Genomic DNA, 27,791 nt, shown 5'->3' on the forward strand with positions numbered 1-27,791 from the left:
ACACAAGAAAAAATACAAAAACACAAAAACACAAAAATAGAAAAATACAAACAATTAACATAATAGAAAGGGAAAAAAGGGAAAAAAAGAAAAAACAAAAAATCCCACTTTTTTAATCTCTCTTCTTTGATTAACTTATTTTCCTGACTTCCTCACACCTCCCTTTTCTGTATTCCATTTAAACACTTAATTCAGCAAATTCATCCTATTGGTCTATCTTTACTTGGTTTTTCATCACATATTTAACTTTTAACTTTCATCTAATATCAATCCACTCTTGCATAATCTTCTACCTTATTACTAGAACCCCTTCATTTCATTCCAATGTCATCAACATTCAAAAATTTCACAATGTCATTTTCACTTTTTTCTTTCTTTTTGGCAGGTACATGACCTCTGTGACAATTTCTGCCACCGCTACATCACATGCCTCAAAGGGAAGATGCCCATTGACTTGGTCATCGACGACAGAGACGGGGGCTCAAAATCTGACCTTGAAGATTTTGGCGGCTCCTGCGCCAGCCTCTCCGATCAGGTAGGACACCTCTGTGGGGCATGAGCTTCGGGCAGCAAGCCTTGGCTGCAGCCGAACCGTTTGCCTGCTGCAATCATAATTTGACTTTAAGAAAAAGTTTTCAAGGAGTTTTCTGCCGACCTGGAAATTTGCAAATGTAGATTCTCAGGTGCGTGTCTGAAGGTTGTGCTTGTGATCAGCGGCATCAACTATATTGCAAAGTCAAGTAAATTGCAAAATGTTTTATAGGGAAAGTGGAGTGGTGTGAGAATCTCCAGGTGGCATTTCCATGCACCTTAATGCAAAGCATCATTTGTGAGTTTGGGATACTTACCTGCAATAGCTCAGGGGTTAAAAGTACTGAAGGTTCAAGCTTTAGCATCTTCAGGTAGGACTGAGAGGTGTGGGAATGTTCAGGGTGACAAGAGGATATATTGATTTTTAATATCCTTCTAACTTGCGCTATGTGATAGCCTGGGACTCAGACTCGGATGGATCCCACCCGGAGGGATCCCACCCTGCACAGGAGTCCCCGCCTCCAGAACCAGCTGAGCCGGGGCTGGGGCTTGAGCCTGAAGGGTCCTCACCTGTGCTGGATCCTCAGGTGCAGGCACCAGCTGAGTCTGCTCTGGCTCCTGAGGGGGTGGAGGACCCATTGCCTGCAGGTGCTCCACTCTCAGCCCCCTCAGAGGAAGCTGAGGTTGCCTCTGGGTCCAGTAACCCTCCAGCCTCCCCTGAGCTGTAGAGGCTCAGGGCAGAGAGATGGAGGGAACTAAGTTCCCGCAGGAGGAGTGCTCGCCTCCAGGCCAGGAGAGGCGAGTCACCTGAGGATAGGGGCCGCCCTATGCCTCGGGGAAGATAAAAGCCGGCCAGCCCAGTCCCAAGTTGCGGGAACAACATTGTTGGTACCCTGTCCTGCTGGAGCTCCTGACCTCACCCGACTCCCTGCCTTGGACCCCGCTTCAGCTTTGACGGACTGCCTCCATACTGCACCCTCGACCTCGGACTGGACTCGGACCTTGCCTCACAGTTAGCCCACGGAACCAGCACACGCTAGCAAGTTCCTTTACTTAGCAGAGTTTACATTCCCCTTTTTACACGCACAGCAGATAGCCGGTTGCAGGCTCGTGTAAGCCTCTCACATTACCTCTCACATTACCTGTTTCAGATTGTATTGTACGTTCCTGGTAAGTTCCCTTGAATCCCTCTTAAAAGAATAAAGACGCCACCATCTTATTCAAAGTCAATAAAAGAAGTTTACTTACATCAGTTCACAGTTGGATCCCTGAAGGCAGACTTAGTTACAAATATGTACATGTGGATCTACCCCATATTGGAGGATAATCCCAGAACTTCTGCTAGCTGAGAGCTAGCAGAGCAATCCTAGCTAGAAGCTGGTCAAACGAAGAAGGAAGTGAAAAAGAGAGAGGTGTGCTGCGTGTCTCGTCCTTTTGTTACCTGGACAGGTTAGGTCACGCCCACCTTCTATCACATGCAAAAGGAAGGATGCTCCAGTCCAGGAGGAACAGGAAGTTTCAACTGGCTGGACCAAACATCCCCTTGCATGTCCACTCTAGGAAGACAAGGAATGTTGTATTTGACTGCTCCCAGTGGATTACATCCCAAAAGATGGACCCTTATCTGGAACCATGGAAAGCCACCACTAGCCAGTGTAGACAATAATGTTCTACATAGACCAATGGTCGGACTCGCAATACAGCAAATTCCTGTTTTCCCAATAGCCAATGTGCAATTGGGGTAACAGCAGGATTTTCCAGATCGTTATTTCACATTGCAATTTGGGATGCTAGAGTTGTTGTGCTAGTTAAAGAGGATAGTGATCTGGCTTAATGCTATATACTTCATTTATTTCCTTTTTTATATATATACAATGGCACATAGCTCTTTTCCTCCTGTGGAAAGAACCCTTTATAATTAGTTATTTATTACCATTAGCTGCACCGCCTTTTTGTGATGAAATTTTAAGCCCGTGTTCGCCGTTTACTCTGCTGTTTCGACGTGCTGGAATTCTGTTCTTCCCATCCCTGAAAAGGGCAGGTTGAAACAATCACTTTAATAAATAAGTAATCCATCATGTGACCTTGTGTTTTCTTACCATTTCTGACCGGCTTGCTTGGGTCAGCTTTCTTTATGCTGGGCAAGAGTTATAAGAAGTCTTGTCTGGCCTCACTGCGCTCCCCTTTTTCCTTCTGAGAAAATGGCAACTTTTCAGAACCCAGTTGTTGTATTGGGGACGCAACATTTGCTGCTGCAATGATGTGATCCCACCCTCTTCGGTTTAGGAAATGATAACCGCAGATATTTTTTGTACAGCTCTTTCTTCCAAACATATTGAGTTCAGAAGAGTCCCTTCTAGTCTTAAATCCTGCTCTTATCCGGGGCCTGCTATTTTGTGCGTGAAAGTGTGGCGATCCTTACCTAACCTGCCTTCTCTGCTGGGAGACCTGGCAAATATGTCAGATCTACTGCTTCAGTCTGTTACAAGTGCTACCTAATAATCACTCTGCCTTTGTAAGAAACTACAACTAATCCAGAATATAGCGGCCAGACTGGTGACTGGCAGCAGCTGCCAGGACCATATAACACCAGTCCTAAATGATCTACATTGACTGCCAGTATGTTTCTGAGCACAACTTAAAGGTTTGGTGCTGATCTTGAAAGCCCTAAATGGCCTTGGCCCAGTACAGTCAAACCTTGGTTCTTGAACAGCTCTGTTTTTGAACATTTCGGCTCCCGAACGCTGAAAACCCAGAAGTAAATGCTCCAGTTTTTGAACGTTTTTTTTAGAACCTGAGGCTCTTGCAACCCATCAGAAGCCTTGGTTGTCCAACGGTCTTCTGGAAAGGATTACGTTCAACAACTGAGATTTGACTGTATACCTGAAGGAGCGTCTCCATCCCCTTTGTTCAGCCCAGACACTGAGGTCCAGCTCCGAGGGCCTTCTGGCGATTCCCTTCCTGCAAGAAGTGAGGTTACAGGGAACCAGGCAGAGGGCCTTCTCGGTGGTGGTGCCCGCCCTGTAGAACGCCCTCCCATCAAGGAAATAAAAAACTATCTGACTTTTAGAAGACATCTGAAGGCAGCCCTGTTTAGGGAAATTTTTAAGGTTTGATGTTCTGTTGTGTTTTTTATATTTTGCTGGAAGCTGCCTAGAGTGGCTGGGGCAACCTAGTCAGATGAGAGGCAAATAAATAATAAAATCATTATTCTTATAGGCGGGGCCAAAGCAAATGTGGGGGGTGCCCACGCCCTCCCTGTTTTCATCTCCACCCAACAGGCTGCCGGACTAGGGAAGATCTCACTTTTGCCACAGATCTGAAGTGACCACTTGCAGAGAGACGGCCCTTGAAACCAGGCCATAGTGAATTAGGCAAGGGTCTCCATCTTGCCCACAGACCACCGATGACTCCCCAGTGTTTAGGACAGAGGGACTGTTCGCAGCCCTAGCTGGATTTTCGAGGGTGCGAACCTTTTGCCTGCAAGTGCGCGTCTTGCCGCGTGGTGATACTTTTTGCCGAGGCAGACGGAGGCGCAGAAATCACACTTGGATATCCTCAGGCTACCCGACGTCTCACATAAAGCATTTTGAAATATAGCTGACTTTGGGAGCCCACCCTGCACCCCGCACCCCCTGTCCCATCCACTAGCAGGCCTCTGCTTGCTTCAAAAAGCCTTTTGATGGGCAGGGAGAAAGGAATGCTGTGTTTGCATCCTACAAAATCGAGCTTATCTCTCAAGCCACTTTCCGCTCTTTTTGTTGTTGTTGTTTAGTCATTTAGTCGTGTCCGACTCTTCATGCCCCCCTGGACCAGAGCACACCAGGCCCTCCTGTCTTCCACTGCCTCCCGCAGTTTGGTCAAACTCATGCTGGTAGCTTCGAGAACACTGTCCCACCATCTCGTCCTCTGTCGTCCCCTTCTCTTTGTGCCCTCCATCTTTCCCAACATCAGGGTCTTTTCCAGGGAGTCTTCTCTTCTCATGAGGTGGCCAAAGTCTTGGAGCCTCAGCTTCAGGATCTGTCCTTCCAGTGAGCACTCAGGGCTGATTTCCTTCAGAATGGATAGGTTTGATCTTCTTGCAGTCCAGGGGACTCTCAAGAGTCTCCTCCAGCACCAGAATTCAAAAGCATCAATTCTTCGGCGATCAGCCTTCTTCATGGTCCAGCTCTCACTTCCATACATCCACTCTTTTTGGTCTACCTTAATTTGGGGGGGGGGGAGTGATTAATAATGGTGTAAAATAAATATAACCCCTTCTCTCCCAGCCCGTATGGCCACTCTCGCCCCTTCCCCTGTAAGGGAAGGTGGGGGAAGGGCAACCCATCTCTCCTTGCAACATTCATGAGTTTGAAAGAAAAGGGTCGTACATTTGGAAAATAATTACCCCTGACAGTTAGCTGGTAATGAAGGAGACGTGGTCGCCTCTTGCACTGCCCCTGATCTCTCCCCTCCCCTCCCCTCCCTGCTCCGTCAACTTTTTCATTTTTTCCCAAGCCCCGCTAATGCAGTCAACACATTCATTTGCCTATAGCAACTTCCTTGCATTTTTAATGTGCCCCGGGGCTATCGGGCTGGAAGCTTCGCAGAGTGGAAGGGTTTTTTTTGGGGGGGGGGTTGGCGCAAGGAGACGGAGGGGGGGAGGAGGAGGCTAATTCTAGCAACATCCGCAGCCCGGCATCTGAGGACCGACCCCTTTCTTAGCCGTTCATCTCCTCTTCCACACTGAACATGAAGGGGAAAGAAAGTCTGTTTTGAATGGAGAACAGGCTTCTTCCATCTCCAGCAACTGTCTAAGGGAGCCCGTAAGCGAGGCCTGGTGGCCTGCCCCCCTTTTTTCGCCCCACACCCCGCTTTATCGCAGGTACACTGCGCCTCTACATGGAGGTTCTAATTAATAATAATAATAATAATAATAATACAGTGGTACCTTGGGTTACCTACGCTTCAAGTTACAGACTCCGCTAACCCAGAAATAGTGCTTCAGGTTAAGAACTTTGCTTCAGGGTGAGAACAGAAATTGTGCTCTGGCGGCGCGGCAGCAGCAGGAGGCCCCATTAGCTAAAGTGGCGCTTCAGGTTAAGAACAGTTTCAGGTTAAGTACGGACCTCCGGAACGAATTAAGTGCTTAACCCGAGGTACCACGGTAATAATAATAATACATTTTATTTATACCCCACCCTCCCCAGCCAGAGCCGGGATCAGGGCGGCTAACACCAATAAAATCACAGTAAAAACATAATAGGGAAAAAGGGCGGGGGGACAACAATTTAAAATACAGGTTAAAATGCAATTTAAAACGCATTAGCTATTGCATCCGAGGGCTTTCAATATGTGCCTAACCTCCCCTTTATTTTTTTTTAAAAAACAAGTCATCTGAATTTCCCATTTTTACCCTTTGACACTGAAGGTGTCTATATTTAGACCCACCGTGTTCTCCCAAATGTAAGTTGCTAGGGCTAATTTTAATACTGCATTATTATTATTTTTACACCTGCAGTGGGACCTTCTGATGAAGGGCAGGTAAGAAGTGCGCTTTGGGTGGGCCTACATGGCATGTAATGTTTGCCTGGCTTTTACCCAGGGCCAAGCCTTGACTGGGGCAGGCCCCGCCCTGTGGAACTCCTTGCCAATAGAAGTTTGGCAGGAGCCACCCCTACCCCTTTTTTAATGCCTTCTAAAAACGGTATTATTTAGACATGCCTTTCAAAACCTGAGATTCTTCGTTTGACATTCTTACTGCAGCGCTGTGTGTTCTCTTCTTGTATGAAAGCGTGATTTTTAATACAGTGGTACCTTGGGTTAAGTACTTAATTCGTTCCGGAGGGTCCGTTCTTAACCTGAAACTGTTCTTAACCTGAAGCACCACTTTAGCTAATGGGGCCTCCCGCTGCTGCCGTGCCGCCAGAGCACGATTTCTGTTCTCATCCTGAAGCAAAGTTCTTAACCTGAAGCACTATTTCAGGGTTAGCGGAGTGTGTAACCTGAAGCGTATGTAACCTGAGGTACCACTGTAAATAAAATAAATAAAGGTAGTTGCTTTTGCTGCAGCCGTCAGTTCCACGATTCGGCGCAGGGTGGGCAGGTGGGGGAATGTTCATATCCCAAATAATAATTGTTGAAAATTCAAATCCCGCCCCCATTAACATGCTTCTCTCTGCTTACGGCCCCTTAAGCCTCCGTCCTTAAAATGGGGAGCCAAATCTCAGCCCTGGACTTGACTCTTAAGCGGCTCTCGTGAAATCCGCTTTGGGCAGAAGCTGCCGGGCCTGCACTTAATTAACCGCTAGTGTTGCTACCTTTGCTTCCTAGAGTTTGAAACAGCGACCCCCTGACCCCTCCCTTCCCGTTTATTGTGGTCTACAAGTGTTAGGTTCGCTTTCGAAATCCGCAGCTCCTTAACCCCTTGAACCCCTTAGGCCTCTCGCTTGTGGGGCTCCTGTGATCAGCTCTGCCAGGTTAATCAGGGAGGGCATGAGAGGGCGGGGCGGGGGCGCGGGGGGGCCCGGGGCTTTGTTTTAGTCCCCCGGCAAGTCGGGGGGCTGCAATCCGAGCCCCTTCGGTAGCTGCGCCAGAGGCCCGGTGTCCCCCTTTGAACTCTCTTCAATTGGGCAAGGGGAGGGGAGGGAAGGGGGGTCAAAATAATTACAGCCCCAGCGGAGGCGTTGTGGAAATCCCTGCTAAATCCTGGCCTCCTCCTTAAAGGATTTATGGGGAGGGGGGGGGGAAAGGCTTGCATGGGAGAAGGAACTGGGAGCTGCGGATAAGGGAATTGCCCCATGGCAGGGATTCCCTGAGCCAGCAACAGCCTCTGGACAGGCGGAAGTCAAACCGGCGAAGCTGCCACCCTTGCCAGGAAAAACAAATTTCGTAGAATGGTAGCGTTGGAAAGGGACCCTGAGGATCATCTAGTCTAACCCGCTGCAATGCAGGAACACGCAGCTGTCCCTTACGAGGATCGAACTTGCAACCTTGGCGTTATCAGCACCAGACTCTAACCAACTGAGCTATATTTTGTCCGTTCGCTTCTTCCTGTCTGCACAGGGTCAGGGTAGGGAAGAATTAGCCTACTAGTGGTCCCTGTTTACTTTTTTTTTTAAAATGATATTTTATTAAAATTTTCAAAATAAGACAAGAACTAGAAAAAACACAAGAAAAAATACAAAAACACAAAAACACAGAAAATACAAAAATACAAACAATTAACATCGTAAAAAGAAAAAAGAAGAAAAAGAAAAACAAATAACAAAAACTCCCTCTTTTCTCTCTTCTTTAAATAACTTACTTTCCTGACTTCCTCACGCCTCCCTTTTTTGTATTCCACTTAAAAATTTGGTTCAGCAAATTCAGCCTATTGGTCTATCCTTAATTATTTTTCATCACCTATTTAACTTTGAACTTTCATCTAATATCAATCCACCCTTACATAATCTTTTAGCTTATTACTAGAACCCCTTCATTTCATTCCAATGTCATCAACATTCAAAAATTTTACAATGTTTCTGTAGATAGATTTTAAATGTGGTCCCTGTATTAGGGATACTAATAATACCGGCCTACCTTGCAGGGATGCGGGTGGCGCTGTGGGTTAAACCACGGAGCCTAGGACTTGCCGATCAGAAGGTCGGCGGTTCGAATCCCCACAACGGGGTGAGCTCCCGTTGCTCGGTCCCTGCTCCTGCCAACCTAGCAGTTCGAAAGCACGTCAAAGTGCAAGTAGATAAATAGGTACCGCTCTGGCGGGAAGGTAAACGGCGTTTCTGTTCGCCGCTGTGGTTCGCCAGAAGTGGCTTAGTCATGCTGCCACTCCCTCAACCAGTAAAGCGAGATGAGCGCCGCAACCCCAGAGTCGGCCACGACTGGACTTAATGGTCAGGGGTCCCTTTACCTTTACCTTGCAGGGATATTGGGGGGACTTTTGAGGGGGCAGATTGGGGGCAGGCAGTTTGGTGCCTTCCAAGTCATTGTTGGACTACAGTTCCCATAACGGGGGGGGGGGGGACATGGCTAACTTTCCATACTGAGCACCCAAAGTACTGGGAAACGGGGGTTGTGGAGAGAGATAGAAACTTTCCCAGAGAACTATTTTTCTTCTCCTTGTCATGCGCTCAGGGATGAGGGATGCTTCAAGGTCAATAAAGAATCAACTGCAGGGTGTTCTAATTGGTTTACATGGGCCGTCAAAGTTTTCCTAGCTGGGTCTCTGCCACAGGCATCTATTTTGTACAGCCTTTACATTCATCTGCTCTTATTTTCTGTGTTGTGTTTAACTGGTTTTCCACGCCACGCTCATTGCATTTTGTACCTTGCCTTGAGGTATGGGTGAGGGGAGGCGATTTAGTTAGCTAATTAGTTTAATTAAGAATACAATATAGATTTGACTTGGTTGCATGGCCTTTGGGACAGCTGAGGACTTTCAAGGATCGGCTCAGTTCTTGCAAAGCGTCTCTTCCAAGCCATTCACGGAACGCCCAAGGAATAAGAATTGCCTTGCAGATGACAGATGAAGGGTTCTATCATCTATCTATCTATCTATCTATCTATCTATCTATCTATCTATCTATCTATCTATATCTATCTATCTATCATCTATCTATCTATCTATCTATCTATCTCTATCTATCTATCTATCTATCTATCATCTATCATCTATCTATCATCTATCTATCTCTATCTATCTATCATCTATCTATCTATCTATCTATCATCTATCTATCATCTATCTATCTATATCTATCTATCATCTATCTATCTATCATCTATCTATCTATCTATATCATCTATCTATCTATCTATCTATCTATCTATCTATCATCTATCTATCTATCTATCTATCTATCTATCTATCATCTATCTATCTATCTATATCTATCTATCTATCTATCTATCTATCTATCTATCTATCTATCTATCTATCTATCATCTATCTATCTATATCTATCTATCTATCTATCTATCAATCAATCATCTATCTATCTATCTATCTATCATCTATCTATCATCTATCTATCTACTATATCTATCTATCTGTCTATCATCTATCATCATCTATCTATCTATCTATCATCTATCTATCTATCTATCTATCTATCTATCATCTATCTAATCTATCTATCTATCTATCTATCTATCTATCAATCATCTACCCTTCTGCTGATAACCATTCTTCCTGGGTTGGGGATGAAAGGAAAACATGGATCTGGATAATCTCCTGGTAGCCCACTCACACCGCTAATCTTGCCATGTGTGCTCCCTTCTCCTGTAGAACAACTCTTGGATCCGGGACCACGATGAGACGGGATCCACGCACTCGGGAACGCCGGGACCTTCCAGCGGTGGGATCGCGTCGCAGAGTGGCGATAACTCCAGCGAACAAGGTAGGTTTAGCGGATGCTGGAGGGAGGAGAAAGGCTCTGCTTCCATGGTGCTGGATTTTCTGTGTGGGCTCAAGGGAAGGGAGAGCATTGCAGAGAGAGCCTTTTAGGTGGAATTAAGGATCTAAAGGGACGTGGGCGGTGCTGTGGGTTAAACCACAGAGCCTAGGACTTGCCGATCGGAAGGTTGGCGGTTCGAATCCCCACGACGGAGTGAGCTCCTGTTGTTTGGTCCCTGCTCCTGCCAACCTAGCAGTTCCAAAGCAGGTCAAAGTGCAAGTAGATAACTAGGTACCACTTTGGCGGAAAGGTAAACGGTGTTTCCGTGCGCTGCTCTGGTTCTCCAGAAGTGGCTTAGTCATGCTGGCCACATGACCCAGAAGCTGTACGCCGGCTCCCTTGGCCAGTAAAGCGAGATGAGCGCCGCAACCCCAGAGTCGGCCACGACTGGACCTAATGATCAGGGGTCCCTTTACCTTTACCTAAGGATCTAAAGAAGGTGTGAAATGTGATGTCTTTGACCAACAGCACTAATACAGCGAAGAAAGAATTTAAGGGAACAATTGTAGGTAAAGAAAAGACATCCACCTCGAATAAAAATATTTGACACGGGCCAACAAAATAGGGAAGCTCAAGAAAAATAACCAGCAGTGGTCCACGTATAACAAAATACAGTGGTACCTCGGTTTTCAAACATAATCCATTCTTCCGACCATTCGAGTTCTGAAACGTTCAAAAACCGAAAACTCAGTATGGAAGCCTCAATACGGAAAATTCAATATGGAAAACTCAATATGGAAGGCATGTAGAATGTTTGACTTCCAAGGCGAGTTCAAAAACCGAAGCATTTACTTCTGGTTTTACGGCGTTCGAAAACCGAAATGTTCATCAACGGAGATGTTTGAAAACTGAGGTACCACTGTACCAACAATGAACCAGGTAACCTGACAATAAACTATTGTTCCATGGCAGCGAAAGTTCAGAAACTGAGTTGAAAAAGTCAGTTATGAATACCATAATCGTGATAGTTGTTCTTAGCATTTAAACACTGCAGCCGTGCTCAGCCAGGGGTCTTCTAGATGTTTTGAACTTTAACTCCAATCAGATCCAGCTTAATTCATTTGCCTTCAGTCTGGGAAGAGTGGTACTGCAGAAGGACTTAACTGAAGGCAAGCAAAGTCAGCGCTGAGTGAGGGCAATGCTTCCTGAATCTCCAAATCTCTCCAAAATCTGTGGCCAGCAATGCTTTTCCCAGCAGACTTGCTTGCAGACGGTGCTCCTCTTCCTCATTTCTGCTTTCGTATTAACCCAACCATCTACTCCACAGCCCTGTGTGTCAGGCCATTATTTATGAGACTGGTCTTGCAAAATAATAATAATGAGGGACGGAGGCTGAGGCAAAGAAAATGGTGGCTCGGCTGAGCTCCCCTTGTAAGATTATAACTGAGTCAGGATTTGTACTGCAGAGCTGCATTGAGCTGGCTATGGGGGGGGGAGTCCCTCTGTAAAATCGCGGTCCCTTAGTAGAAGAGCAATGACACACTGGAGCAATTTGTACGTTGCAACTGCAAACTTTCACCCAGCGATGAGATGCCTCTGGGACTAAGATGCCGGTTATGATGAAGCGAGGGGGGCCAGTCGAGTCTGGAATAGAGGGACGTACTTGTTTTGCTTTTCTGCAATGTATGCAGCTGCTTGCAGAGCAAAGAGGGCCTTACAGAGTTTTCCATCTCAATTTAAGCAGTGTATTATGTGGGATGTGGGTGGCGCTGTGGGTTAAACCACAGAGCCTAGGACTTGCCGATCAGAAGGTCAGTGGTTCGAATCCCCACGACGGGGTGAGCTCCCGTTGCTCGGTCCCTGCTCCTGCCAACCTAGCAGTTTGAAAGCACGTCAAAGTGCAAGTAGATAAATAGGTACCGCTCTGGCGGGAAGGTAAACGGTGTTTCCGTGCGCTGCTCTGGTTCGCCAGAAGCGGCTTAGTCATGCTGGCCACATGACCCACATGCGAGATGAGTGCCGCAACCCCAGAGTCAGTCACGACTGGAGCTAATGGTCAGGGGTCCCTTTACCTTTACCTATTATGTGGGAAAGTCAGTAAAGGTTGGAGAGAAAGGCTGAGCAAAGTGGGGAATGTGAGCACATCCAGTTACTTGCACTTCTTTTGGGGACCCCAGTTGTAGAATCAAAGGCTCTCAGAAAATGGGAAGATAGGGCACATCAGAGAAACTAGGCTTTGCATAGTGGTCTCAACCAGAGACAAGGTGTGGGGGGTATACCTTTGGGTTCCTAACATACCCCAGCTTACCTGCAGACCCTTAAACTGTGCCAAGCAGTGCTGGATTTAGAGCGCTGTGATTGGTTCCCCTGCACAGGGCACTGAGCCAACGGGGTTCAAAATTGAGAAGATCCATGATTGAGAAGATCCATTTGCGGGTAGCAAATGTTAGCCTCGCTCAGGGTGCTAGACTCCCAGAGATTTCCACAGTTTGCTCCTGGAGCCAAGGCCACCTAGACTTAGCGCAGAAATTATCAGCAGTGCTTCAGGAATTTGAGCTCTGTGAACTGAACGATGTAATCTTATCGGCCAATGTATTTGATAGGGATTTAATTATTCTTTGGATTCAACAGTCCTTTGAATTTTGCGGTGTACGATTTTCGGACCAAAGAAATGTCTCATTTAGAATAAAACGGATTTCGAAGGGCATGCCTTCAGATGAGGTGTGTTCAGAAATGCTCGTTTTGCAAGTAGTTGAATAAGTAAATGAAAAGAAGTATTTAAGGATGAATTTTCACGCTGATTTTTTTAAAAAAAACCAAACCACCCCACAGGCAACTGAAATGCAGGACAGGCTTGTGAACAAAAAAGTGTGAAACCAGATTTCTCCATCGCAAGAAATTATGGTCAATACAGTGGTAAAGATAAAGGTAAAGGGACCCCTGACCCTAATGGTCCAGTCGTGGTCGACTCTGGGGTTGCGGCACTCATCTTGCTTTATTGGCCGAGGGAGCCAGCGTACAGCTTCCAGGTTGTGGCCAGCATGACTATGCAGCTTGTGGCAAACCAGAGCAGTGCACGGAAATGCCGTTTACCTTCCCACCAGAGCAGTACCTATTTATCTACTTGCACTTTGACGTGCTTCCGAACTGCTAGGTTGGCAGGAGGAGGGACCGAGCAACGGGCGCTCACCCCGTCGCAGGGATTCAAACCACTGACCTTCTGATCGGCAAGTCCTAGGCTCTGTGGTTTAACCCACAGCGCCACCCCGTCCCACTCGGGTTAAGTACTTCATTCCAGCGGTCCGTTCTTAACCTGAAACTGTTCTTAACCTGAAGCAGCACTTTAGCTAATGGGGCCTCCTGCTGCTGCCGCACCGCCGGAGCACAATTTCTGTTCTCATCCTGAAGCAAAGTTCTTAACCCTGAGGTACTATTTCTGGGTTAGCGGAGTCTGTAACCTGAAGCATATATAACCTGAAGCGTATGTAATCCGAGGTACCACTGTATGGTCAAACCTGTGCTAAGGTGGGATGTTTTATTGGGGGGGTATACAAACTGGCTTGTGTTGTGTTCCGGACCCTCTCTCATCCAGATTCTGGAACGTTGCAAGGGAGGAACCCCTGTGTACCAACGTTATGCTTTCCCTCCCCGTGCCCTAAGTCAGTAAGGAGATGCATCCTGGCCTCCCATCTGCGTTTTGCAATCCCCGCGCATGTGCAGAGAGGGCGTGAGCCCACCTACAACACCTGCGAGCGTGTTCCGCAGAAAGCCGGGGATCGCAGTTATGCTAATTAGAGTGTGAGCGTTTACACACACACACGGGCCTCTGCATTCCAGCAGTCGCCATCTGTTGAGCAAATACCATGAGAATGGGGGCATCCAACTGAAGAAAGGGAAAGCAAAGACAAGAGGAGGAGGGGGTGTGCTGGCAGCCCTCGAAGCTGGGGGGTCGCCCTGGGAGTGACTGCAGTGGAGCTGCAAGCCGCCCCATGGAACCTCCTCCTCCCCAGACCTTGCAGAGCGCAGAAGTCAGCCTCCAATGGGAGGGTTTGCAAGGGGGGAGCGGGCGAGGGGGAGGCGAGAAGGGAGGACCAGAGTGGGAGGAGGGGTAGATTGCCCTGGGAAAATCGAGAAACGGCAGCCAGGTTTTAGAGGCGATGGGGTGAGCGAGGCCTCCTAGGGGAAGGAGGAAGGTTTAGCCTGCTGACTTCCCGGCCCCCTCCCCACAAAATGGCCTGTCTAATAACAATAACAACAATAATAATTTATTTATACCTTGCCCATCTGGCCGGGTTTCCCCAGCCACTCTGGGCGGCTTCCAACAAAACACTAAAATACAATAACCTATTAAACATGAAAAGCTTCCCTAAACAGGGCTGCCTTCAGATGTCTTCTAAATGTCAGGTAGCTATTTATCTCTTTGACACCTGGTGGGTGGGTTTTCCACAGGGCGGGTGCCACCACCGAGAAGGCCCTCTGCCTGGTTCCCTGTAACTTGGCTTCTCGCAGCGAGGGAACCGCCATAAGGCCCTCGGCGCTGGACCTCAGTGTCCGGGCAGAATGGACACTGCCTCCATCCTGGTCCTTGCCTGCTGTTAAAAGAGGAGTGTTAGGAGTCCTGGCATGCAGGGCTTTTAAGGGACAAAGAGTTAACATTTCTGTCCACTACCCCCTCATTCCCTTTCACACAGTGCCCTTCAGGAAAGTTAGTCATCAGCCCAGTTGCTAAAAGGTAAAGGTAAAGGTACCCCTGCCCATACGGGCCAGTCTTGCCAGACTCTGGGGTTGTGTGCCCATCTCACTCTATAGGCCGGGGGCCAGCGCTGTCCGGAGACACTTCCGGGTCACGTGGCCAGCGTGACATCGCTGCTCTGGCGAGCCAGCACCAGAGCAGCGAACGGAAACGCCGTTTACCTTCCCGCTATAAAGCGGTACCTATTTATCTACTTGCACTTTGACGTGCTTTCGAACTGTTAGGTTGGCAGGCGCTGGGACCGAGCAACGGGAGCGCACCCCGCCGCGGGGATTCAAACCGCCAACCTTTCGATCGGCAAGCCCTAGGCGCTGAGGCTTTTACCCACAGCGCCACCCGCGCCCAGTTGCTAATCCCTTGCAAATCAGCAAGGAGTGGTGAAATTGGCTGGACCAGTTTTTGAGATGCTTCTGGCCTAGAGAGCTTGGCTTCTTTGACTGCTTGGAGAGCTTGGGAGCAAATAGTGAATTAAGCTCTACCCCATGGGTAGGCAAACTAAGGCCCGGGGGCCGGATGTGGCCCAATCACCTTCTCAATCCGACCTACGGACAGTCCAGGAATCGGCGTGTTTTTACATGAGTAGAATGTGTGCTTTAATTTCAAATGCATCTCTGGGTTATTTGTGGGGCATAGGAATTCGTTCATCCCCCCCCCCCAAAAAAATATAGTCCGGCCCTCCACAAGGTCTGAGCGACAGTGGACCGGCCCCCTGCTGAAAAGGGTTTGCTCACCCCTGCTCTACCCAACCTCTCTCCTTCCGTGGTACAAGCCGGCAACGTCAGTTCTTCCAGGCAGGAAAAGTTCAAAACAACCATTTAATTTTTAATTTTTAAAACCCAGATTAAAACACCCATCCGCATTCATCGTACCTAGATAGGCTTGCCAAAAGAAAAAATGTTTTCAGCAGGTGCTAGGAAGGTTTCGGCGAAGGTTCCTGCTTGAGATCAATTGGCAGGGAGTTCCACAGTGTGAGTGGGGGTTAGCCTAGACCAGGGGTCTGCAACCCACGGCTCCGGAGCCGCATGTGGCTCTTTTACACCTTTGCCGCGGCTCCGGGGCGGATACTAGCGAGGGGAGGAGGCGCATTGTGCGCCCCGACACTCCCCACTGTGGCGGGCGCTGTACTGGCTGTGACGTCGCATGGGGGGGTGCGTGCGTTAGTCACGCACCGTCCTGGCGTCACCTTCCCGCCCGCCCGCCCGCTACATTGTAAGGGGCATGTACACTGGTCACTGCATTGAAAGGGGGCATGTACGCTGGTCACTGTTTTGAAGGGGAGTGAAGAACACACACACAAAAAAAGGTAACTTGTTAATTTAAGGTTTATTTCTATGAGGAGGAGTATTTCTGAGGGGTCAAACAAAGAAATAATAAAAAAGTGACAAAAAGTTATTTTTATAATGACGAGTTTTGCGGCTCCCGTTTTTTTTTCCTTCGGAAACGGGTCCAAGTGGCTCTTTTTGTCTTAAAGGTTGCAGACCCCTGGCCTAGACTAACTTTGAAGGCACCACCCATTGAGACCATCACCAGCTGAAACCCACCCCCTTTTTTGACTCGGTTCACCACCCTGCTCTTCTAACCACTAAGCGTTAGTGCTAGTCCTGCCCAGAGCAGACCCACTGAAATGAACAAGTCTGAGCTTGGGCCATTCATTGCAATGGGTCTACTTTGAGCACGGCTTGTTTGGAGACAGCCCCGTATTCTCTTTGTCCGACCGGACATCCATAAACTTGTCTGCAGGCCTCTAGAGACAGGCCTGGTTACTCATGGCAGGACCAGAAAATAGCCGGCCCCGTGTGTGTGTGTGTGTCCTCTCTTCTCATTCCAAGCTGAATGGTGACGTTCCAAGGGTCAAGGGGTCGGCGCCTAAATGGGAAGGGGAGGGGCAGCTTGCTTTTTGCAAAGCGAAATGCTGGGGGGAGGGGGGTGTTTCTTGCTGCCCACCAGCGACTTGATCAGCCGACATTTTTGCCCGACATTCCATTCCTTCTCTGGTTCAATTGGCTTCCCTGGCTGCGCATGGGACGTTGCAGGGGGACAGATGCATGCAACAAAAGCCACAAACACACACCAGCCCCTGCTTAAGTAGCAATGGGTTTAATAATAATAATAATAATAATAATAATAATAATAATAATAATATGCCACCTTCCGCCAGAAAACTGCAGCATGCAAGACCCATTTCACAACATAACATCTATGTAACATCCAACTCAAAATAATTATACAAATGCAATTATTTTAAGGAATGCATAAAAAGGTAAAGGGACCGCTGACCATTAGGTCCAGTCACAGACGACTCTGGGGTTGCAGCGTTCGTCTCACTTTACTGGCCGAGGGAGCCGGCATACAACTTCCGGGTCATGTGGCCAGCATGACTAGGCCGCGACTGGCGAACCAGAGCAGCGCATGGAAATGCCGTTTACCTTCCCGCCGGAGTGGTACCTATTTATCTACTTGCACTTTGACGTGCTTTCGAACTGCTAGGTTGGCAGGAGCAGGGACCGAGCAACGGGAGCTCACCCCGTCGTAGGGATTCGAACCGCCAGCCTTCTGATCGGCAAGCCCTAGGCTCTGTGGTTTAACCCACAGCGCCACCTGCATCCCAAGGAATGCACAATGAAACGCAAATTCTCATAAAAGCAACAGCATAAATAGAAGAGAAAATCAGCAGCAGAGTATCTAAACTACAAAGACAGCCCCCAGATGCAGAATCTTCTGTCAAAGGTAGCTTTTGATCCTGGCTACCTATAGAAAACAACAGAGTCTCCCATCTCTCACCTGAGGGCTTTCCTTCCCTATCCTAGTCTCTCACCCTAGTTGAGCTTTGCTTCTCTGCCTCTCTCTCAGGGCACTTAGCACTTAAAACTTCCTGTGCATTAACCCAACTCTTTACTGTGTACACCTCTAAAGCACATTTGAAGCACACTGTGCTACTGAGTACTGAATAAAGGGCTTGGTAAATTTAGGAAAGGGACGCTGGTGGCGCTGTGGGTTAAACCACAGAGCCTAGGGCTTGCCGATCAGAGGGTCGGCGGTTCGAATCCCCGCGACGGGGTGAGCTCCCGTTGCTCGGTCCCTGCTCCTGCCAACCTAGCAGTTCAAAAGCACGTCAAAGTGCAAGTAGATAAATAGGTACCACTCTGGCGGGAAGGTAAATGGCGTTTCCGTGCGCTGCTCTGGTTCGCCAGAAGCGGCTTAGTCCTGCTGGCCACATGACCCGGAAGCTGTACGCCGGCTCCCTCGGCCAATAAAGCGAGATGAGCACCACAACCCCAGAGTCGGTCACGACTGGACCTAATGGTCAGGGGTCCCTTTACCTTTACCTAAATTTAGGAACCATTTTGCAACTCAGAGGTGTGTTCCTCTGGATTCCATGGGAGAAATTAGAGGGATTTTCCTCTGAGATCAGGCTCCTTTATCCTATCATAAATAATAATTATAGCAATGTATTTACACAACTAGGTTAGGCTGGGATCTGTGCCCCTGCGGTGCTAAAGGTACCGGTACTTTGGATAAGGAAACTGGAAGATCTGGGAAGGCCTGGGCTAAAGTCCTACCTTTTTCCACATCTAGTTCCACTGAAAAGCTGCCATTTCTAAGCCTCAGTTTTCCCTATCTGTGAAATGGGGGAATACTGCAGGACTGCAACCTTTCACTAATAGGTTAGTCAACAAAATCTTTTTGTAATTTGATTAGTGCTGGCTAAGCAAAAGAGTCAAAGGCGCATTTTAATTCTGGGTTAGGACGTTAAGACACCGGCTTGTTTATGTTTTGAGACTAGTTCCCGTATGTGACCAACAACGGGGAATGGGAAAGTAGAAAAATCAAAGCCTTCTCTATCCTGAAACAAGGAGCAGCAGCTTTCGTTTATTAAATTGCAAATCATTTCAAAATGGGATCTATTTTTGGTAATGTGCACATTTATTTCAACTTAATTAGATAAAAGACAGACAATTAATCAAATAAGCACCCGGAATACAAAAGCTTGTTTTTTTTCTAGGTTCAGATATTGTGTTTCTTCATTTAGGAAGAATGTGCACTGTCTGTTCTGTGGCAGAATACAGAAGTGAGAGCCTCCTTGAAGCACACTGTTTCCCCAACCCGTGCTCTCCCTAGTCTAATCATAAACCATAAACCCACCTATAATGTGGTTAGCAGACAAGAAAGGTGTAGAAGGGTACTGCCTGACCGTATCAAAGTCCCGAATCCTGTGATCTGCAAAAAATAATAATATAAAAAATAAAATGGTGACAGTGCTCACTTTGCCCAGATTTCTTTTGGTGAGGCTCTGCTGCCGTTGTGCACATCTCACTGCAGTGACGTTGCTGCAGCCTTTTTATTTTGGAATTTTGGCTTTGGGGCTTGCCTGGAAATCCCGACTGCATCTGCCCCTCGCCCTTCTGGTTTTGTTCTTTTGCAAAGAGCTGCTGCAGTTTTTGCAAAGAATTGTCCTTGCGCACCCCTCCTCAAGCAGAGTTCTGGAAACAGAGGGCAATGGATTTTACTTTTGCATTTTTTTGGGGGGGGGAGAGCGGGAGAGGGGAGGAAAGCAGGGTGGGGCCGGTGATCAAGTGGGGACACGGGTGATGTCTGCTGGAAGCCCCCGACAGCAGCGCTTTCTCTGATGCATAATTTACGTCCCCCTCCAGGCAGGGCTTTTAAGCTGCCTTTTAGCCGGAGGATATAAAAGCATGACAGCTGTTCCATTGGGCTAGGATTGGGCGGGTGTAGGGGGGAAAGAGACGGGATTTTATGTTTGTTAGGCGAGGCTTGTGTGTAAAGGGAGGCGGGGAGCGTGTGATAGCAGAGGGTTCCACACTGTAGGCCCCCCTCTCCTTTTCTTAGGCATTGACAGGAGGAAGGAAGTTCTGTCTTCAATTTTCTGAGAGCCCCGCTAGGAAAGGAGGTTGACTCAAAACGGGAAGAAGTCAATGGGGTTTTTCCTTGTAAATTCTGCTTCTGTGTGGGATAAGAAACCTGATTTTATTAGCTTTTAAATCTCACCTTCCGCCCCCAAGAGCTCGAGGTGTTGTCCTTCCTTTTTTAAAAATCCCGACGACAACAACCCTGTAAGGTAGGCTAGGCTGAGAACGTGACTAATGGGCCTAAGGCAGTGGCTTCTCAAACTTCTTTATCTTGGCCCTGTTTTCAGAAGAAGAAGGAAGGCTCGCCCCACACAGAATTTCTTATTGATGAGAAATACATTGGAAAACGAAAGGGAGCCGCTCCTAGTCGTGCTTGATTTATAACATAGAACACAACTGCTTTATAATATGATCACGGGGCACCCAAAAAGTATAAACGCAGCTACATAATAACACAAATCATTGCCAAAATATAATTTATAAGTGAGTTTTCTCCAGCGTTTCTCCAAGGTTGTGACTTTGCAGCTAAGATTGTCCTTGATGCTCTTGATCTCATTTGGAAAGCACATCTATCCATATTCTGCAATTAATTTCCCCCCTCTATACTACACTGAAATGTTTAAGTGTTTCTTCGATGATCCTTGAACCTTCCTGCCACACTTGCTCTCCTCTCCTGCCACACCAGTGCAGCGCAGCGCACTCTTTGAGAACCACTAGCCTACGGTCACTCAGTGAGCATCAGGGCTGAGCAGGGCCTTCTGCCTGGTTCTTCCTGGTCCTAAACCAACACTCCAACCACTGAACCATACTGCCTCATCTTCAGAACCATTCATGGTTATGCAGAGGTGGTTTTAGGGAAGTGTGACCGGGTACCGCCTTGCAGGGAGCGCCAAAACAATACCGTAGAACGGAGCGCGAGAGGCAGGGGGCACCGAATTTTAGCGCCACTGAAATTTCAGAGCCAAAAGTCTGCCCCTGAATTATGGGACATATTTCAAATAAATGCAGCACAGCATGTTCTTCCTTAGTAATCCGCCATCCCTGAGAGAGAGAGAGACTGAGAGTGCCTTGCCTAAGCCCACTCAGTGAGGTGAGATTTAAAATGGGTGGGACTTCCAAGTCCTCTGCCTCCTCAGGACTGGACAGTACTGTGTCCAGTTCTGGGCACCACAGTTCAAGAAGGACACTGACAAACTGGAACGTGTCCAGAGGAGGGCAACCAGAATGGTCAAAGGCCTGGAAACGATGCCTTATGAGGAACGGCTAAGGGAGCTGGGCATGTTTAGCCTGGAGAAGAGGAGGTTAAGGGGTGATATGATAGCCATGTTCAAATATATAAAAGGATGTCACATAGAGGAGGGAGAAAGGTTGTTTTCTGCTGCTCCAGAGAAGCGGACACAGAGCAATGGATCCAAACTACAAGAAAGAAGATTCCACCTAAACATTAGGAAGAACTTCCTGACAGTAAGAGCTGTTTGACAGTGGAATTTGCTGCCAAGGAGTGGGGTGAAGTCTCCTTCTTTGGAGGTCTTTAAGCAGAGGCTTGACAACCATATGTCAGGAGTGCTCTGATGGGGTTTCCTGCTTGGCAGGGGGTTGGACTCGATGGCCCTTGTGGTCTCTTCCAACTCTATGATTCTATGATATTAAAACTTGTTACAGTGGTACCTCTGGTTGCGAACGGGATCCGTTCCCGAGGCCTGTTCACAACAAGAAAAGAGCACAACCCACAAAGGTGCGTCTGCGCATGCGTGGGTTGCGATTTGTCGCTTCCGCGCATGTGCATGATGTCATTTTGCGCGTCTGCTCATGCGCAAGTGGCGAAATCCGGAAGTAACCCTTTCTGGTACTTCCAAGTCCCTGCGGGACGTATCCTGAAAGAACGTAACGTGAAGCAAACATAACATGAGGTATGACTGTACAGTGGTACCTTGGGTTACAGACGCTTCAGGTTACAGACTCCGCTAACCCAGAAATAGTACCTCGGGTTAAGAACTTTGCTTCAGGCTGAGAACAGAAATTGTGTGGTGGCAGTGGGAGGCCCCATTAGCTAAAATGGTACCTTAAGTTAAGAACAGTTTCAGGTTAAGAACGGACCTCCAGAACGAATTAAGTTCTTAACCTGAGCTATTACTGTATATGTTATACAGAAAGGTCTCCAAGCCTATTTAAAAACATAAACATAAGTTATAACATACATTACAGCATACATTCTAAAGCAAATATGTAGGACATTGGCATGTGTTTTCATCTGGTTTTTAGCTTCTTGTTGTTGTTGTTTAAAGGCTTTAAAATGTTGGTTTTTTTATTGATAATTTCATTGATTAATTCTTCTTTTAAACTGCTTTGAGAGTTTTGGGGCTTTTCAGTCAAACGGGATATGAATTCTATGAATTAATCAAACAAACAGATGTACAGAGAAATACACACAGTTTATAAGAAAGGAATACACAACGCACACACACACCCGGCCCCTTTAAAGGTACCTCCCCCAAGATGTTTGCTGTTGATTTAGGGCGATTCATCATAATTTTCTTTCCACTAAGATAAATCCCAGAGCAGGGTTACAGCATAAAAAGTATAGAATAGAATAAAACAAAACAATCAGGGGTGGGGAATCCAACCACCTCGAATGTCCCATCCCAGCACCGAAAGAGTGGCGTTGCTGGACTCCATCTCCCAGTGGCACCAGCCAGCATGGCTAATGGTCAGGGGTGATGAGAGATACAACAGCATCTGCAAAGTGCCACAGGTTCACCACCTCTGTAAAGGTAAAGCGACCCCTGACCATTAGGTCCAGTCGCGGACGACTCTGGGCTTGTGGCGCTCATCTCGCTCTATTGGCCGAGGGAGCCGGCGTACAGCTTCCGGGTCATGTGGCCAGCATGACTAAGCCGCTTCTGGCGAACCAGAGCAGTGCACGGAAACACCGTTTACCTTCCTGCTGGAGTGGTACCTATTTATCTACTTGCACTTTGATGTGCTTTCGAACTGCTAGGTTGGCAGGAGCAGGGACCGAGCAATGGAGCTTACCCTGTCATGGGGATTCGAACCACTGACCTTCTGATCGGCAAGCCCTAGGCTCTGTGGTTTAACCCACAGTGCCACCCGTGTCCCTTTACCACCTCTGAGGCTGTTTACCGTATTTTTTGCTCTATAAGACTCACTTTTTCCCTCCTAAAAAGTAAGGGGAAATGTGTATGTGTCTTTTGGAGCGAATGCAGGCTGCGCAGCTATACCAGAAGCCAGAACAGCAAGAGGGATTGCTGCTTTCGCTGCGCAGTGATCCCTCTTGTTTTGGCTTCTGAGATTCAGAATATTTTTTTCTTGTTTTCCTCCTCCAAAAACTATGTGTGTCTTATGGTCTGGTGCGTCTTATAGAGCGAAAAATACGGTAATTATCGGATACCTGGAGTGGGTCATCATCTGAGCACCTGGTGTCTCCCTGTGGAATGTGATGGCTAACATTTGGCCTCCCAGGTATTGCTGGACCACAGGTTCCCAGTATCGCTAACCACTAGCCATGCTGGCTAGAGTGGTTGGGAGTCCAACCATGTCAGGAAGAGCCTTAGGTTCCCTTCCCTGTCTTGTCTACTTCCAAGCAGAGGAGATGTCTGTGGCCAAGTATAGAATTGTAAAGTTGGAAGGGACCCCGAGGGTCATCTAGTCCACCCCCCGGCAATGCAGGAATCTCAGTTGAAGCATCCATGACAGATGGCCATCCAACCTCTGCTTAAAAACCTCCAACGAAGAAGGGTCCACAGCCTGCCAAGAGAGTCCGTCCCACTGTCCAAGAGCTCCTACTGTCAGAAAGTACTTCCTGGTGTTTAGTTGGAATCTTCCATGTGATTTGTTGTTGTTTAGTTGTTTAGTCGTGTCTGACTCTTCGTGACCCCATGGACCAGAGCACGCCAGGCACTCCTGTCTTCCACTGCCTCCCGCAGTTTGGTCAAACTCATGCTGGTAGCTTCGAGAACACTGTCCCACCATCTCGTCCTCTGTCGTCCTCTTCTCCTTGTGTCTTTCCCAACATCAGGGTCTTTTCCAGGGAGTCTTCTCTTCTCAAGAGGTGGCCAGAGTATTGGAGCCTCAGCTTCACGATCTGTCCTTCCAGTGAGCACTCAGGGCTGATTTCCTTCAGCATGGAGAGGTTTGATCTTCTTGCAGTCCATGGGACTCTCAAGAGTCTCCTCCAGCACCATAATTCAAAAGCATCCATTCTTCGGTGATCAGCCTTCTTCATGGTCCAGCTCTCACTTCCATACATCCATGTGATAGCCTTTAGCTATTGGAAGATGGCCATCATATCTCCTCTTTTTGAGGCTAAACATACTCAGCTTCTTCAACCATTCCTCATAAGGCTAGGCTTCTAGACCCTTGATCGTGTACGCCATTTCTCTCTCCTTTTGTGTTGATCCAGTGGACGTGTTACGGGCCCTGACTGATCACCCTGTGACAGTTGGCTCTGCCTCAAGGACAGAGGCAGCCCATCTTAAATTGACGGATCGTCTGTCTGCTTTATCCCTCTTAACTCGCTGCTGTTTGCTCTGACTGATGAGGGCTCACCAGACCAGTGCTGACATCTAGAGAGGCTACAGCTTGAACCAGCCACTTTTTGCATGCAAGACACGTTCTCTACCATGACTGCTAGGTAAAGGGTAAAGGGACCCCTGACCATTAGGTCCAGTCGTGGCCGACTCTGGGGTTGCGGCGCTCATCTCGCTTTACTGGCCGAGGGAGCCGGCGTACAGCTTCCGGGTCATGTGGCCAGCATGACTAAGCCGCTTCTGGCGAACCAGAGCAGGGCACAGAAACACCGTGTACCTTCCCACCAGAGCAGTACCTATTTATCTACTTGCACTTTGACGTGCTTTCGAACTGCTAGGTTGGCAGGAACAGTGACTGGGCAACAGGAACTGCCGACCTTCTGATTGGCAAGTCCTAGGCTCTGTGGTTTAACCCACAGCGCCACTCGTGTCCCTCCACCATGACCGCTAATGCCTGCCTAATGAACAGGCTTAGCCGGTCATGTATGGTGGCCAGATCCGAGGAACACCTGCTAACCAGGAAACAAAAGAGAGTAGTCCTTCGCACAGTTAAACTATGGAACTCACTCCCACAAGAGCCGGGGTGGCCACCAACGTGAATAGCTTCAAAAGGGGATTAGACAAATTCACGCAGGATAAATGATCAATTTACGACGGCTATGAATGCCCCCAAATAACACACTCAGTCCCCACAGGGCTAGTTCAGCACAATTTGCTTTTAGCTGCTAGTTTAGAAATCAAGGACTGTATGCCAAGATATGTAAAAAGAACCTCCATGCCAGATGCAGGGACAAATATAGGACATATATTACCTTTATATTCTGTTCATGAATGCCCGGTCGTGTCTGTCTGGTTGCTGTGTGTAGCAATATTCTAAACCATATGGATCCATCAAAGCAATTCATATGCATAACGTCCTTCCTGCTCTTACAGCTGCGATGCAGCAGCTGGGTCTGTAATGTTCAGCCAGCTATGCGCGTGAGCGGGTCAAAGTGAGTAGGGGGAGAAGGGAAAACTATCTAGAGGCTCACTATTCTTAAAGACCCTGATTTCATCACACATTTCAGTTTACAACAGTCCTCCCAAGGGTGAAATTCCACCAGCAGCCTCTAGGGGGCCTCTAACATTTGACGCTTGATACCATGTCTCCCTCTAGTGGCCACAAATGGTATGACTCCAAAACCTCTTTCTAACCAAACCACAGCAGATTTAGTCCCACACCAGGTACAAACATTGTGGGCCTCTTTCTCTGACCATCTTTCTCAAAGGGTTTTCTCTCTCCATTTCTGCTTCTTTTTTCCTTGCAGGGGACTGTCTAGACAACAGCGTGGCCTCCCCCAGCACGGGAGATGACGACGACTTAGACCGAGACAAAAAACGGAACAAGAAAAGAGGGATCTTCCCCAAAGTGGCCACAAACATTATGCGTGCGTGGCTATTCCAACACTTGTCGGTAAGAACATGGATCTTTGTGGGGGGGGAAGGGTAGGAGGGAAGGGAAGGGAAGGCGCCAGGATCATAGAGAACTGCCTTATATGGAATCAAACCATTAATCCATTTGGCTCAGCAGTGCCCCTACTGGCCAAGTCTCTCCAGCATTTTGTGCAAGGGGGGAATTCCCAGTTTTACCTGGAAATGCTAGGACTTGAACCCAGGATCTCTTCAAAAACAAGGGTTCCTGTGTCCCATTCTCAGCTACGCAGGGAAGAATTGGGAATGGGAGGCCGGACAATTCGAACAAGGGTTGATGGGAGTTTCCTGAAGCTTCCTGAAGCTTCGGAACAGGTCAGATATGCGAAAACAGCATACAGTGGTACCTCTGGTTACGTACGTAATTCGTTCCGGAGGTCCGTTCTTAACCTGAAACTGTTCTTAACCTGAAGCACCACTTTAGCTAATGGGGCCTCCTGCTGCCGCTGTGCCACCGGAGCACAATTTCTGTTCTCATCCTGAAGCAAAGTTCTTAAACTGAAGTACAATTTCTGTGTTAGCAGAGTCTGTGTTACAGACGCTTCAGGTTACAGACGCTTCAGGTTACAGACTCCGCTAACCCAGAAATATTACCTCGGGTTAAGAACTTTGCTTCAGGATGAGAACAGAAATCGCGTAGCGGCAGCGGAAGGCCACATTAGCTAAAGTGGTGCTTCAGGTTAAGTACAGTTTCAGGTTAAGAACGGACCTCCGGAACGAATTAAATACTTAACCCGAGGTACCACTGTATTCTGTCTCTAGAACTAGGACTGGGAAACCCGTGACCCTCCAAATGGACTCCAACTCCCATCAGCCAGCAAGGCCAACAGTCACAAATGATGGGAGTCGTAGTCCAACAAGTATGTGGAAGGCCACAGTTTCCCCTCTCCCAAATTCTTCAAAATAATATTTATTGAAGTTTTAAAAGTTACAAAAAGAAAAAAGAAAAACACCATATTAAACAAAAACAAAACAGCACATCACAATAAGAAAAAAGAAAGAAGGAAGGAAGGAAGGAAGGAAGGAAGGAAGGAAGGAAGGAAGGAAGGAAGGAAGGAAAAAAAGCAGAAAAATAGAAACAAGTAAAAAACACATCAAACCTTCCCATAACTTATCTTTCATTTGCTTGTTTCCTTGACCTCCTCACACCTCCCTTTTTTGTATTCTAGTTCGGTTAGCTATTTTAGCAAATCCTTTCCATCTTTTCCCATTTTTGTCCTGTAATTTATCTTAATATAATATAACTTAACTTTCCCTCCTTTCACCAATTAACAGTCTGTTTTTTCCTAAACCTTTATAACATTTCTGCTAAAACCACATAGCTTCATTCCAACATCCCTCTAACATTCATTAATTTTACAATGTTTCTGTAGATAGTCTTTAAATTTCTTCCAATCTTCCTCCACCAACTCTTCTCCCTGGTCTCGGTTTCTGCCAGTCATTTCCGCCAGTTCCATGTAGTCCATCACCTTCATCTGCCATTCTTCCCGGGTGGGTAGATCTTGTGTCTTCCAGTACTTTGCAATAAGTATTCTTGCTGCTGTTGTAGCATAAATTAAGCCAGTTTCAGACCCTTCCACTGGCTCAAGGGATCACGGACACTTGTTTTGTGAAGAAGCAAGGAGCGTTTAACAGAAAGGTCCTACACGAAGCTTCTATTTTTCGCAACACCCTCTTCAGAGAGGACCCTCTCTACTTGATCCCCTTGCCTTTTTAGTGAGCAGCAGCAAAGACCCAGGTGATCTTAATGTAAGGCTTTGGAGCGGAGGAGAAGCAGAGGCTGTGTGGTTGTTGTTGCTACCTCTGTCTCCCCAGCGGTTCGCTGTTTCTCCCCCACCTCCCAGAGCTGGGTTGAGCTTGTATTTTAAATGGTTTATCACGAGAGCATTTATTTATTTATTGCAGTTATTCATATCCTGCCCCTCAGGATACAAACCCTTCCAAGTTGGCTTACACAAATGAGATTCAACTACATTTAAACACGCACACACACCAAAATATTCAGTGCTCAAGGTACAAACAATATTGTATATCATCAGGATCAATATCAATGTCACCAGGATGCTTTCCACAGGGCAGTTTGCAAGTAGGGTAGCCTGGTATGTAATAATAGTAATTATTATTATTATTATTATTATTATTATTATTATTATTATTATTATTATTATTTTATACATATATATATACATACATACCCCACCCATCTGGCTGGGTTTCCTCAGCCACTCTGGGCAGCTCCCAACAGAAT

At 47.4% G+C, this 27,791-nt stretch overlaps 1 protein-coding gene across 1 annotated transcript in view; it reads left to right on the plus strand.

Moving 5' to 3' along the window:
- Window positions 1-27,791, plus strand: part of MEIS3 (Meis homeobox 3) — a 75,474-nt gene that overhangs the window by 29,238 nt on the left and 18,445 nt on the right. Inside the window, 3 exon segments of the mRNA XM_081922270.1 lie at window positions 386-535; window positions 9,797-9,908; window positions 25,381-25,526. Coding sequence (XP_081778396.1) covers window positions 386-535; window positions 9,797-9,908; window positions 25,381-25,526 — 408 coding nt within the window.

This window comes from Podarcis melisellensis (genome assembly GCF_964234715.1).
Source record: "Podarcis melisellensis genome assembly, chromosome: 8".
Taxonomy (NCBI): Eukaryota; Metazoa; Chordata; class Lepidosauria; order Squamata; family Lacertidae; genus Podarcis; species Podarcis melisellensis.